At 32.9% G+C, this 16,191-nt stretch overlaps 1 protein-coding gene across 2 annotated transcripts in view; it reads right to left on the reverse strand.

Annotated features, from left to right (window-relative positions):
* The window catches only part of Rab3ip (RAB3A interacting protein), a 55,017-nt gene that overhangs the window by 18,134 nt on the left and 20,692 nt on the right, over positions 1-16,191 (reverse strand). The window contains exons 1-2 of one of the 2 annotated variants that reach the window (XM_026386684.2): positions 10,273-10,355; positions 7,607-7,702 (exon numbers count right to left, since the gene is read on the reverse strand). In XM_026386684.2, the coding sequence (XP_026242469.1) occupies positions 7,607-7,702; positions 10,273-10,275 (99 nt within the window). In that variant the 5' untranslated portion in view covers positions 10,276-10,355. Of the gene's footprint in view, positions 1-7,606; positions 7,703-10,272; positions 10,356-16,191 lie in introns of those variants that run through there. The other variant, XM_026386683.2, reaches the window with a different exon arrangement.

Consider the following 16,191-nt stretch of genomic DNA (forward strand, 5'->3'; position numbering starts at 1 on the left):
GGCTGACCATGGACTAAACCTATGAATCCATGAGTCAAAATAAACTTTCCCTTCTCTGAGTTGTTCTTGTCTGGCCTTTTGGTCACAGAACACAAAACTAAAACACTGACCAACAGTGTACAAGGGTTCTTTTTCTGTATATACTTGACAACATCTTTTATATTTTGGATATCTCATTGGGTTTTGATTTATATTTACCTGATGATAAAAGATGCTGAGCAGGGCTGGGGATGTGGCTCAAGCGGTAGCGCACTTGCCTGGCATGCGCACGGCGCTGGGTTCAATCCTCAGCATCACATAAAAATAAAATAAAGATGTTGTGTCCACAAAAAAACTGAAAAATAAATATTAAAAAATTCTCTCTCTTAAAAAAAAAGATGCTGAGCACCTTTTAATATATTTGTTGGCCATCTGTATTGATTTTAAGGAAAAGCATCTATGCAGGTCCTTAACCTATTTTTCAATTGTGGGGTTTTTTTGGGGGGAAGGAGGAGGTCTTTTCCTTTTGGTTATTGAGTGCCTTGTGTATTAACCCCTTATCAGATACATAGTTTGTAAATATTTTCTACCACTTAGTAGGCTGCCTTTTCATTTTGTTCAGTTTGCTGTGCAGAAGTTTGATGCAATTCTACTTGTCTAATTTGCTTTTGTTGCCTGTGCTCTAGATATAGTAGTGTTATGGTTTAAGTTTTCCTTATCCAATTTGAGTTTATTTTGTGTTATTGTTATTGTTTATGCCATGAGATAAAGATCCAATTTCATTTATCTGAATGTGGATATCCAGTTTCCCCAGCACCATTTATTGAAGACACTATCCTTTCTTAACTGTGTATTTATAAGCACCCTTCACATAAATGCATAGGCTTATTTGGGGGCTACTTAGTTCCAATTGTCTTTTTATCAGTGCCACACTGGTTTGACTATGGTAGCTCTCTCATATATTTTGAAATAAGGAAGTGTGACATATCCAGCTTTTCTTTCTTGTTGAAAACTGCTTTTGTGGGCTAGGGTTGTGGCTCAGTGGTAGAGCACTTGCCTAGCATGTGTGAGGCACTGGGTTCAATTCTCAGCACCACATATAAATAAATGAATAATAAAATAAAGACCCATCAACTATATATATATATATATATATATATATATATATATATATATATATATATATATATATAATGTGTGTGTATGTGTGTATACACATACACACACATTTAAAAAAAGAAAACTGCTTTTGCTCTTTGGCAGGTCTGTAAGAATTTTAGGATTTTTTTTCTATTTCTGAAAAAAAAATCATTGGGATTTTGAGAGGGATTACACTGAATCTGTAGTCACTTTTGATTTTATGGACATTTTAATTTTTTCAAGCCATGAACATAGGATATCTTTTTATGTATCTGTCTTCTTTAACTCCCCTCATCCATATATTATAATATTCAGCATACAAATCTTTAATCTCTTTGGTTAAGTTTATTCCTAAGTATTTAATTCTTTTTAGTATTTTTACAAACAGGATTTTCTTAATTTCCTTTTCAGATAGTTCATTGTGTATAGAAACACCACTGATTTTTGTATCCTGCATGTTTACTAAACTCATTTGTTAGTTCTAACTTTTGTTAATGAATCCTTAAGACTTTCTATATATGTTAATATCACCTTCAAACATACGATTTTTCTTTTTCTTGTCTAATTACTCTGGCCAGGACTTCTGTACTGTCTTAAGTAAAAGTGGCAACGAGCAGGCAACCTTTGCCTTGTACCAGATTTTAGAGGAAAAGCTTTCAACTTTTTTCCCATTGACAGTGATGTGAGCTATAAGTTTTTCATATATGGTTCTTAATGTGTGGAATTACACTGCTTCAATACCTATTTTGTTGAGAGTTTTCATGATCAATGGATGTTAAATTTTGTAAAGAGGTCTTTCTACATCTATTGAGATGATCACATGATCTCCATCTGTTAACACAACTGTATTATAATGATTGATTTACCCATGTTCAACCATCTTTGCATCACAGGGATAAATCCCATTTGGTCATGGTATATTTATTCTTGTCATATGCTGTTGAATTCAGTTTTCAATCATTTTATTGAAAATTTTTGTACCTATGTGTATCAGGAATATTGACCCATAGCTGTTTTCTCATGTCTTTGGTGACCTGGTTTTCAATGGAATGCTGGCCTCATAAAATGAGTTTGGAAGTGTTCTATTTCAAGAAGTTAAGAAGGATTGGTATTTTCTTTGGATGTTCAGTAATATTCACCTATAAAGTCATCTGGTCCTGAGTGGTTCTTTGTTGGTAAGTTTTTGATTACTGACTCAACCTTATTTGTCTGTTCAAGCTTTCTTATGTCTTCTTGATCCGTTTTGATACATTGTATGTTTCTAGGAATTTATCCATTTCCTCTAGATTATTTGGTTTATTGGTATACAGTTGTTTATAAAAGCCCCTTTTTATTTCTGAGGCATCTGTTGCAATGTTTCCTCTTTCATTTCCAGTTTTAGAAGAGTCTTCTTTTATTCTTAGTCTAAGCTAAAGGTTTGCTTTTATTTTTTCAAAAAAAAAAAAAAACTCTTTGTTGATATTATTATTTTCCTAGTCTCTTTTTCTATTCTAATCTTTATTATTTCCTTCCTTTTGCTATCTTTGGGCTTAGTTATGCTTTTCTTTTTCTAATTCCTTGAGGTATGAGATTGAATTCTCCTTTTTTTAATGTAGGCATTTATTGCTATAAAATTCTCTAGTACTGTTTCTGTTGCTTCTCATTAGTTTTGGTATGTTGCATTCTCCTTTTTGTTTGTCTCAAAAGATATTGTTCAAATTCCATTTTGATCCCATGGTTGTTCAAAACTTTGTTTAGTTTCCATGTATTTGTGAATTGTTCCGTTTCTTGCTGCTATCAATTTCTAGCTTAATTTCACTATAGGTGGAAAAGATTTTTGGAATGATTTTTATCTTTTTAATTTACAAATGATTTTGTGATCTAACATGAACAATCCTGGAGAATCTTTCATGTATATCTGAGAAAAATTTGTATTATTTTGTCATGTGGGAAGTTCTATATATGTCTGTTAGGTCCATTTTGGTCAAGTGTTATTCAGTTCTACTGTTTTCCTCATTGATTTTGTTAAATTGGTGTGTTCATTATAGAAAGTGGGGTATTAAAGTCCCCTAGTATTATTTTGCAGATATTTCTCCTTTCAGATCTTTTAATGTTTACTATCTAGGTGCTTTGATGTGAGTACATATAACTGTCTTCCGGCCAAACTGAACCTTTTGTTATCATATAATGACCTTGTTTCTTGTGATTATTTTGATAGAACATCTACTTTGTCCAATTACAGTTACTTCTGTTTTTTTGTCAGTTTTATTTCTCCATCCTTTCACTTTTAGATTATATGTGTCCTTAAATCTAAGGTGAGTCTCTTACAGACAGTATATAATTGGCATTTTGTTTTTTTACCCATTCAGCCACTCTTAGCCTTCTGATCAGAAAGTTTAGTTCATTTACACTTAAAGCAATTATTGTAAGGTAAGGGTTTACTCTTGCCATTTTATTAAATTTATTTTTATTTATTTATTTGTTTGTTTATTGTCTGTGTTGTAGTTTCCTTGCTCCTCTCTTTTTTGTTGTTATTTAGTGTGATCTGATGATATTTTGTGGCCATATATTTTGATTCTTTTCTTTTTGTCTTTTGTGTATTTAATTTTGTTTAGTTTTTTGTTTTGTTTTGTTTTTGGTTACCACAGAGTTTACACTGAACATTTTCCAGGTACAGCACTATCTTAAACTGATAACTTAATTTCAATCACAAACACTCTAATTTGTACACCCTATATATAAACACTTTAGATAATATCAGATTTTATTCCTTCCTATATTGTGTTTCCACTAACAAATTTCTATTCTTACTATACTTGTCTCCTAATTTACATATTGATATTAAAATTTTCATGTCACAAAATGTTACATTTTCCTCCAACCATTTACAAATATAAAACCCAATATTAGCACAGGCTAGACAAAAGGAAACATAGGGTGCTTTTATCCTGAGACTCTGATCTGCAGACTTCTGATCTAAACAATTATGTGTATATATTTAAAAACTGTGAAAACAGATTTTTTATTCTACCTGGTCAGTAGTGATTCAAATAAAGGAGGTGGCAGGGTTTTTATTGTTGTTGTTGTTATTGTTTTGTTCATTTGTTTGTTTTTAATAATGTTTAAACACAACAATCTGATTAGTTTGCAAAAAAATCTGTTACAGCCAGGAGCAGTGGCACACACCTGTAATGCCAGCCAGCGACTCGGGAGGCTGAGGCCTTAAGAACTTAGAGATGCTCTAAGCAACTTAATGAGATCCTGTCTCAAAAAAGGCTTGGGAGGCTGGGGTTGTGGCTCAGTGGTAAAGTACCTCTGGGTTCATTTAATCTCCAGTAGGAAAAAAAAAGAAAGAAAAGAAATCATATTATACGTATAAATAAACACACTACAAGGATTTTTACCTTTACTAAGTGTGTGTGAAAGGCACCCATCAAGGATGGACGAGGAATGAGCAAGGGGAGGACAATGGAATAGAATGGGAATGGGGAACATGTGCGGAGGCAGCAACAAACAGGGACTGAAATGGAGTGGGTCAGATGCCATGCATGTAAGAATTTGTTGAGATGAACCCAGCTACTATATAAAACTATTATGTGCTAATAAAAATAATAATAATACTTTGTTAGTACTGGGGAAGACAGAAATTTGCTGGAGGATTTAAAAAAAAATTCCCATACCTGGTAATAGAACTGAAAAAAAACATACACATGATTTACAGGGGCCACTACACTGATGACAGATGGATTGATAAATCTGTGAGTTACCAGCAACATTACATTTAATTTTAAAAATGAAACTCAGACTAGACTTTCATCTGGGTCATAAATTTTTAAAATCAATTTTCAAAAACAAAGTAACATTCAATCACATTCCTCACTACATATAAAAATACAAATACATATAATGCTGTGGTGAGAATAAAATATTTTGGTACTATTATAAAAATTTAAGTAGTTTTATTATTGTTTTTGTCTTAAATGTATGTAATATATTAGTATATATGTTAGCATATGTATACAACTTATAAAAAGTCTACGTGCTTTTATAACAGAGCCCAGCACATAGGGACCCCGCAATAAATATAAGATACATGCTCAAATTTCTCTATCACTGACTGGGTATAGAATCAAAAAGTTCAACATATATTGATCTAGGTAAATAACAGTGGTTTGGAATATGCTTTGCTTTATAGTCTAGAGGTAGCACCACAAGACTTTACTAATTACCTGAATGTGGAATGAAGGAAAGAGAGGCCTCACAATGACTACAATGTTATGGCCTGAGACAAACAGAAGTGCCAGTTATTATTTTAATAGTATTTAAAGCAAGAGTCAGGGTAATAAATCTGAATACTAGCCTTGCTCAACAGACTTTCTATATCTTATTTTTCTTTACTGTTGAGAGAAAACAAAGCATGACAACAACAACAACAAAACTGGCTTATAAAACAAAACAAAAAAATCTTATGACTACCTATATTTTTTTCATATTGAGTGCAAAGTATTCTTTCAACTGACAGTTTTATTATCTTATCTCAAAATTGAAGACAGTACAAATATATGCGATTTTAGAGTTTTGTACATATTTGGTATTTTAAGACTCAATTTTGCTACATATAAACTATAATTAATATTCAAAATTATTTATCAAACATAATAATGAACTCCTAATTTGAAATTACATGTCAGGTTTACCAAAAGTGTACAAATGGAGTTTATTCTGAATAATTTTAATATTTAAAAAAATTATACACATATAAAAATGCAAGAAAAAAATATTTTCATAAGATAATGATAAACTAAGATTAGCAAGGCACAATTAAGGCCACAGAAAAACTGTCAGCACTTTTTTCATAATTCATAAATAATTTGAATACAAATTTCATTACTAAAATCATCTTTTATCAACATACTTTCTTTCCTGGTCTCAGTATAAAATATAACATCAAATACTCCTGTTCTAGATTTTTAACTTTCCATTGACCACCATTCTTAAATTTAGTTTCCTCTCATTTCTGATGACTAGGTAACTGAAGAAATAAATACATTCATTTTAAAATGTCCATTCAAGAAAATAACAAATTATGAAACATGCACATCACAGATTATCATTTCAACTAGTGAATGAAATTGTTATTTGAAAAATATAAAATATATTAATATTATATGTAAGAAAATATGCATACCTCTAAAACTGAAATAAATGTCACATGAATAAAAATAACAAAAAGCAATTTTAGAGTTTTGTACATATTTGGAATGGAATGGAATGGAGTTTTTCCCCCAATTTTTTTTATTATAATAAATAATTTAAGAAGAAATCTTTGGAGCTGGGGATATAGCTGGTAGAGTGCTTGCCTCACATGCACAGGGCCCTGGGTTCAATCCCCAGCACCACAATAAATAAATAAATAAATAATGTTTAGGGGTAAAAAAACATTGTTAAGTGATGATGATGGCATTATTCATTCTGGTAACACATCAACATTTTTGTTAAGAAACTTCTAAAGGCTGATGGTCTTACCAAAAGAGACACTTCATGGCAATGATTCTTTACTATGTAAGTACTATCCTTTTCCCTAGAGATACTAAAAGTTGTCAAAATGACCAAGGATTATTACTAGCATTTTGGTGGCAATTCCTTATAATGGTTAATTTTATTGTCATCTTGACTGGGTCACAGTGTGTCCAAATATTTGGTCAAACAGTATTCTGGGTTTTGGGTTGTTTTAGATGAAATTAATATTTAAATTATCAGACTGAGTAAAGCAAATGCTCTCTATAATATGGGTAGGCTTCATCCAATCAGCTGAAGTCCAAAATAAAACAAAAAGTTCCTGAGCATGAAAACTCCTTCTTCCTTCAGGCTCTAACTAGAATATTGGCTCTTTCAGATTCTCAAGCCTTCAAACTCGACTGGAACTACACCATCTGCTTACCTGAGTTTCTAGAGTATCAGTTCACCTTGCCGCTCCTGGGATTTGCCACCTTTCATAATTTCATGAGCAAATTCTTTATAATATTGAGTATCTTTGTCTTTCTCTCCCTCTCACACACTCTATTACTTCTGCTTCTAGGGGCCAATGATACTCTTACTGAGAATCAATGCTTTAGCTGGGTAGAAATTTTGGTCCTGGTGGCAGGCTAGACATAGCAAATATACTCTCTAACATTCCTCACATTACCCCACATCAGAGGTCATTTTTGTTGCGGAATCAGAAAAAGTTACTCTAAAGTAGCCTATAAATATTTAAAATTTCAGTTTATCTCCTTTCTTTAAACACATATAATTTTAAATTACCTGATACTGGTAGCTTATAGTGTTTTATTTTGTTTTTCTTTAAGTTACAGATTGTACATTTATTAAAGATTTTTTTTTTTTGCTTAGAGGACTTATGAATATATATGAAGTTAAGCATATCCTTTGAAAGATTTCTTCAAAAAACAATTCTATCAATACATGCAAATCAAGATGCTGCTGTTGGCCAAGATGTAAACAGACCAACCTCAAATAGACTAGCTGTGAGTTCTTCCAATTCCTGTCCAAGTTGATCTCGCACTTTTGAAAGCCTTTCACATTCTTCATCTTTCAACTTCAGTTCCTATGAAAAATTAATAATTTTATTTGGGGACTCCACAGTATATAGTTTGATTCAAAAGGCTATAAATTTTTGCTAATAAAACTACAAATTATTAATACTAGCTTCTCCTACATGTTCACATTGAAAATGTTTATCTAGTACTTGCTACATGAAAGGCTAAAATTTTACATAGTCTAAAATCACAAATAATCCAACTAACATATACTAAAATTTCACATTTCTTTCATAAAATACCCAAAGATTAAATATGAATATATATTATAAGTAATAAAATGATTTCACTCTTTTTTTCCCCTTCGTTTTTCTCTTGAACATATTTATTTCTATCCAGCAAGGAATGTTTTTAATTATGCTTATTAATTTCAATTAAAGTTCAGTCGTTTTTTCACATTTATTTTAAAAGTTGTTTACATATAGATACCTATGTGCCATACTATAATAAATCTAAAATTTCTATTAGATTATCGATTTAACACAGTAACCAGAGGTAAACAATGCATATTAGCATTTAAAATCAAAAACAATGTTAATGACAAAAGTTACAACCTATATTTACATATAACTTCTCTACAGGTCACAAACAGATGTCTAAAAATTATTAAGATGCTAAAAATATGCAATTTCAAATGTCTAACTAGCTCTAAATTAACCTTTCAAACACTGAAAAAAAAAAAAGCAAGCTCCTTAAACAGCAGTCTCACACACACACGTACACACACACACAAGTCACAATTACAGAAACAAAATACAAGATAGTTGTGTTGTAATTGTAGTAGGAGCACAGTTTTTAAATCTCCTAAAGATAACTCCTAAAAACCAAATATATCAATTAGAAAATCAGAAGAACCTAATGACTATATCATCATCAAAACTAGGTAAAAGAGAATCCCCACTAATTTCAGAATATGAGAGAATGATTCATATTGCCCCCAATGCAGGATCAGAAGGGAATCACAGGAAATGAAAGGATCTCAGAACCCCAAAATCACTAAATAACTCAAAAAGTGCTGCTGAGAGAACAAATCTGAGGACAAATGGAAAAAAACAGAAAGGTTTTCACAGGCCCCATCTGTAGATGAATTAAGACAAACAAAACAAAACAAACATGTATATTCCACTCTGTAGGCAGCAAATGGTGCTGAGAAGCTCTAAACTCTTAAGGATCTCTGAAGTCTGCAAAGAGCTCCTGGCCAAGGACAGAGTCTCATACTAAGGGAAAAATGCTTGGAATTTGAAATCAAACTGCCAGACAAAAACAATGGCGATAAGCAGAGAGAAGGGACGACACAAGAGGAGAAAGGGGGTGGCAAGGTTACAAAAGAAACAGATCACAGAGTGTGAGGGAAAGAGAAAACTATCTTGTGATGAAATGTTACACCTGTATAGCTCTTAGAAACACTGAGCTAGAGGAGAAAACCTGCTTGAACAAGGTATACCTCTGAGAGACGGAAGTGTACTCAAATATACCAATATCAACAGAGGGAAAAGCTATCCAGGCTTATCCTACTCCTTCACAGGAACTTCCTCTTAAGGGCCAAGGAAAATCCAATTCCCACTAATATGCGAAAAAAACACAAATACATAAACTTACAGTTAGATGATAAGATGTTATGGTGCACAAAAACATGTGACTATAAATATAAAAATAAATTCTACATTTCAAAAAGCTTTAAGAAAGGATTTTGAATGTTTTTGCAGCAAAAAAATGATAACTTTTTGTGGAGATATGTTTAACCTGACTTAAACACACTACCACCTATATGTGTGTTGAAACATGGTTTCCCATTAATACTTACAATTTATGTTTATCAGTTGAAATTTTTAAAAAGCTAAATGCAAAGCCAAGCCAAATACAAGGAGGTAAAAAAAATCACATCAAAGTTTTACAGCAACATCTCTAGAAAACAAAGTAACATTTTTTAGATATTGAAGAAAAAAATGTAAACTGAGTATTTTATATTCAGCCAAAGTGTTTTCCATGTATAAGGCCAGAAAGTATCATAAATCTGAAAGACCTTAGAAAATCTCTCTCTCATCAGCCTGCCTGAATGATGGAGTAGAGAATATGAATAAGGAAAAAAAAATCTACAGAAGCTTTAATTAAGGACTGGAGATGAGAAGGAATCACATTGAACCATAGTACTATGACTAAAAGATGGAGATATCAAGAGAATGAGATGTCAATCCACAGATTGGGAGAAAATATCTGTAAAACACATATCTGCTTCCAAAATATGCAAAGAACACTTAAAACAACATTCAGACAAGAACAATCCAATTTTAAAAATGGACAAAAACACCAAAACAGACATTTCACAAAGAGGATACATAAATGACAACTAAGCATATAAGATGCTCAACATCGTTTCTCATTAGGGAAATGCAAATTAAAGCAACAAAGTGATGCTACCACATACCTATTAGAACGGCCAAACTCTGAACACTAATGACATCAAATTGTGAGTATGTGGAGCAACAGGAACTCTCATTCATCACTGGTAGGAATGTAAACAACACAGCCACTTTGGAAGATAGTTTGGCAGTTTCTTACAAAACCAAACAACTCTTACCATACGATCCAGCACTCGTACTTCTTGGTATGTACCCACAAGTTGGAAACATGTCCACACAAAAACCTGTACACTGACATTCATAGCTGTGTTATTCATAATCGCCAAAACTTGGAAGTAGCCAGGATGTCTTTCAGTAGGTGAATGATTAAATTACATCCAGATAATGGAACATCATTCAGTGCTAAAAGGAAATGAGCTATTAATCCATGAAAAGACATGGTGGAACCTATAATGCATATTACTAAGTGAAAAATCTGAAAAACTCAAAAACTACATACATATTTCCAACTGCCTTACATAGCAGAAAAAAGTAAAACTATGAAAATTTAAAAAAATATCTGTGGTTACCAGGGTTTTTTTTTTTTTTGGGGGGGGGGGATGAACAGGCAGAGCACAGAGGATTTTTAAAGCAATAAAACTATTCTCTATGATATTATAATGGTGGATACATACACATCTTACATTTGTCAAAACTCACAGAATATAAAACACCAGGAGTGAACCCAAACGTAAACAAAGAACTTTGAGGGATACTGCGTCAACAGAGTTTTATCAGTTATAACAAATGTACCACTCTGGTGGGTGATGCTTATAGTGAAGGGCTCTGAATGGGCACTCTGTACTTTCCTCTTTTCTATGAACCTAAAATTGCTCTAAAAAAAAAAAGTGTCTATATTTTAAATGGGATAAAGCTAACAAAACAGTATATAAATGACATAAGTTTTGAGAATACAGAAATGAAAAAATAGGTGAAAGATGAAACTAAGTCTCTTAACTTTTTAAGAAATTAGCTGAAAGTAAACAGATACAACTTGAGGCTCACAAAACAATGTGTATAAACTTGAACATAGTTCAGATTACAGAGGTTAACATTATGATGGTACCTGTAACTAAAATTAAATTATAGAGAAAAAGGAAAGAAATAGTTATTAAATTATTTTAGTATTGTTTGTGGTGGGGACCAAAGACAGTCTCTACAGAAGGGACAATTTATCTTAAATCTTTGATTTCCTAATGACATACCTAATGCCCAGTCTTTCAATATTTCACACAAACCTCTCCACGTACTTATGGGCATTCCAGTTTTAAACAATAAAAGCAATATTCATGTTTTGTCTCAACTATTTGTTAGATACATCAAAGACTATCACTTTAGTAACAACTGGAATGAAAATAAAAGCCTTCCAAATGACCAAAAAGAAAAACTGAAGGAAAATACAAAGCAAACCGGGTACATAGTGAAAAGGTTCATACACACAATAAACATCGGAAAGTTATGTGACAAAAAAAAGCCCAAACAGCATCTTTATTAATAAATTTAAGTGGATATAACTCATCTATTAAAAGAAAATGACATTCAGACATGGTAAAGAAGCAAAATCCATCCCTATGCTCTGTACAACAGACATACCTAAAGTGAAGTGATTCAGACAGTTTAAAAATAAAAGGATGGGCAGAACTATACCAAAAACAATATAAGAAAAATAAAATGGACAGGACAGGACTGAAATCACTGAAGATGACAAAGGAAACTTAAAATGCTAAAGACTACAAGGCACAATGAAAACTTTTAAATAGTCATGAAAAAACACAAAAGTAGACCTAAACAAACAGAAAGAAAAACCCATGTTCTTGGACAGAAAGACATCATTAAAATGCCAGTTCTCTTGGGGCTGAGGCTGTAGCTCAGTGGCACAGTTCTTGCCTTGCACGTGTGAGGCACTGGGTTCGATCCTTAGCACCACATAAAAGCAAACAAATAAAATAAAGGCATGCTGTCCATCTAACTACAATTGTTTTTTAAATGCCAGCTCTCCCTACATTAATTTACACATTAATAAATGCATAAATTTAATGCCAGGTCCTTTCAAATCCTAAATTTTTACAACTTTATGTGAAAACTAACTTCACTCAACATTTTCTACTACGTAAGCAGTATGGTAATTCCTCAGGATACAAAAACAAATAAAATACTATACCCTTGAGAAGCTTCCAAAACAACAGATCAATTCATATGTCATTCATGAAAGCAAAATTCTCAAGTAGTTCCCTACTATCTACCAAAGTAGAGTAAACCTCACCTTAATACGCTCTGCAACATATGCCGTTTTCCTTTTCAGAGTTACCTCCCATGATCCATGCTCTAAGGTGAGTTAAACTGGTCTGATTTGCTCTCCATTCATTGCCATGCTGATCCCATCCTCCTGAATTCTTTCCCCATGAATAACTGATAACTTTCTTTCTTGTTACCAAGAATTAAACCCAAGGGCACTTCACCACTGAGCCACATGCCCAGTCCTCTTTATTTTGAGACAGGGTATCACTAAGTTTCTGAGGCTGGTCTTGAACTTTCAATCCTCCTGCCTCAGCCTCCCAAATTGCTGGGATTACAGGCATGTACCAGCACACCCAGCTGATAACTTTCTCTTTATGCCTCCGGGTTCAATTCAATCTACTAGTATGAAGTAAAATGTGTACTTCATGTGAATATTTTTTAGATCTTCACTTGTACTTTTCATTATGAAAACCTTGTACTGTAATATAGTTATTCAAAATTCATACTTTCAATAAATACTGTTTCTATTAACAACACATCAGGCATTCATTTAGGTAAACAGATACGAAAGAAAAAAGACCAAATTCATGACATCATTGCCTAACGAGGGTTGCAAAGGCAATTTTATAAATAGTCATGTGTAGATACTAGACAAGTCTTCCAAATGCAAAGGAAGAAATTAAGAAGTGTGCTTTATATAGCCAAATATGAAAAGGATAGATGCCACACACAAAAAAAAGTTAGGTTTATGATCTGTCTTGAAAAGCCTTGAATGGCAGTCTTTTTTTACACAATTGGGACTTACCTTAAAAGCAAGAGGAAATTATCTAAAAGATCTAAAAGATCATGAAAGATTTTAATAGAGCAACCATCAAATTTGTAATATAGAATGATGACTTTTAGAGTTTGGCTAAGTTAAAAAAAAACTGGACTGAAAGAAGACAGTAATTCCTGTAATATTTTAGGCAAGAGATATAGATTTAAAATGGTATTAGAAAAAATTCAAGAAGTATTAAGAATACAGAATATCAGACTCTATAATGAAGTATATTTCAACAAATTTAAGATTTCATGATTCTTTTTTTTTTGTGTGTGTATGGCGGGGTGGTACAGGGATTGAACTCGGGAGCACTCAACCACTGAGCCACATCCCCAGCCCTTTTTGTATTTTATTTAGAGACAGATTCTCACTGAGTTGCTTAGCACTTCACTGTTGCTGAGGCTGGCTTTGAACTCACGATCTCCTGCCTCAGCCTCCCGAGCTTCTGGGATTACAGGCGTGTGCCACCATACCCAGTGACTTCATGATTCTTAACATTTTATACATCAGTAAAGAAAATACACTGCTAGTAAAACTATCACACCATGCTTTTTTTCCTCTTAGAATGTCCATTTTATGTGATAAGGAATACTCTTCTAAACTGATAAACAGAATTTTATCATGTTACATTGCTTTTTTGTCTCTTTTTGTTTCAATGTCATATTATAGTGAAATACTTCTGAAGATGTTTTAATACAGTATTTAAGATAAAAAATATATAGCACCCAATTCACATAATTCAATTAAATTAATAACAAAAGGGCTGGTTGAGTGCTTGTTTAGCAATCATAAAGTCTTGGGTTCAATCCCCAGTATATCAGAGGGAAAAAGTCTTAAACTGATAACATGAACAACAGTGAACAAGTTTGCACCCAAGTAGGCAATGACAACTGCCACAATCTTTGCCTAGTTGACAGCAACTAGAAGACTCACACTGATTTCAGAAAAGTTAATGGGAAAAAATGTACAGCTCAGAATCCATAAAACACTACCATGTAAACAAGTCTTTTCTCCCTAATAAACTCCCTAATAAACCCAGGTTCATATCTAACATTTTACATACTACACAGTCTAATACAATCCTGTAAATACTCTGGTTACTCAAGACACACTCACTGATGAATGAACATGGCAAATGTTTACAAACTTTCTTGGCAACAGTTAGTAGGCCCATGCTAATTGGTACTAGGTATGTCTTTTTGAGTTAACTTCTTATGGCTGCAAGTTATCCTACTGCATTTTATTTCCACACCATTTAATTCTCTTTTAAGGAAGAGTAAAAGTTGAAGGTAATCCCAGCAGGTTTCACCCTTTAGTGAATGTAAAAAAATCAACAGAGAAGTTTGATGAAAATGCATACTGCCAAGCCTCAACAAAATAATTCTGTTTCAGCAAGTCTGGAATGGAGCACAAAACTCTATATTTTCATAAGGACATACCAAAGCTCAAATTACACATGAGAATTCCACCAAAAGCCACTCTTAAGCACTAACATGTGGAAGTCCAAACAACTGAAGGACAACACCATTACCTCTGGCATTCCTGCACCTAAAAGCCAGTGGTCACATGGGGGGCTCCCCTACTCACACTGTATGGGTTTACTGCTGGGAAGTGGTAGTTCAGCTCTAAGAGATTATAAAAACAATTTCACAAAGAACTGCCTATCAACTACAAACACCTGTTTCAGAGTACTAAATGAATAAAAATGAACCTCTATTAGGTCAAGTCACTAAAATTTTTGAGGTTCTTATAAACATCTAGAATCACCTCAACTAATAATATATTATGCATGTGTGCCTATTCATACACCATTATACCTGTATACATGTGAATTATTGATTTAACTAACAAAACATATTGAGAATTCACTATATGCTCAGCACATAATCATAAGCACAAACATAATAACTAAAGCATGTATGTGCAAGTGTAAATTTTTATGTGGGGGTGTACTTGTATGGGACGGGACAGAAAATCAAATAATACAAATAGGAAATACTACTTTCATTTCAAATCAAGATAGAGTAACAAAGGTCAAACTTACCACCACCTGACACAACTAAGAAACTGGGTAATATATACGAAACAACAATCTTCAAGATATTGAACATTTAGCAACAAAAGACAGTGATCCTCCAGAAATGGGAAACAAATCAAGCGAGCCTTAGATTGTTATTTGAAGAGATTAAACACTAGAGAAGTTTAAAACTGTCTTTCACATGCTCAAGAGTGAATAGAGGTAGGACTAATTATGCAAAACTAAAATATATTTATGTATATGTACATAAATATATATATATATATATATATATATATTTGGATCATATACATATAGAGAGATCCTATACATAGATAATCATAATGTATATGATCCAAAGCAAACTCTTGGTGATGAAAACTACAATGTTTAAGTTTTAAAATACATTGTATGATATTAACAGATTAGAAAATGCAGAAGGAAAGCACAGTGACACTGAAGACCCAGCACAGGAAACTATCCACAATGAAACACCAAGAGGGAAAAAGATTTTTAAATGAATAAATAGAACCCCAGTAAGCTAGCTGGGCGCAGCAGTGCATACCTGTAATCCTAGCACCTCAGGAGCTGAGGCAGGAGGATCATGAGTTCAAAGCAACTTAGTGAGGTACTAAGCAACTTAGTGAGACCCTGTTTCTAAATAAAATATTAAAAAGGGCTGGGGATGTGGCTCAGTGGTCAAGCATCCCTGAGTTCAATCCCTGGTACCCAAAACAAAAACAAAAACCCATTAAGCTAATGTATGTGTAACAGGAATCGGAAAGGAGGAGAGAGATTTTGAGAAATGTAAAACTTTTGAATAAATACTGGCCAAAATGTCCCAAATTTTACAAAACTTAAAACTCTCAGATTCAAGAAACTCAACAAATTCCATTCACACACATATATGTACACACACAAAACCCTGAAAAAAAACTACTCCAAAGCAAATCATTATCAAATTACTTGCAGAGGAATCTCATAAATGCCTAGAGGAAAACCCATCACATACAGAGGAATAAA

Source organism: Urocitellus parryii, chromosome 5, assembly GCF_045843805.1.
Source record: "Urocitellus parryii isolate mUroPar1 chromosome 5, mUroPar1.hap1, whole genome shotgun sequence".
Taxonomy (NCBI): domain Eukaryota; kingdom Metazoa; phylum Chordata; class Mammalia; order Rodentia; family Sciuridae; genus Urocitellus; species Urocitellus parryii.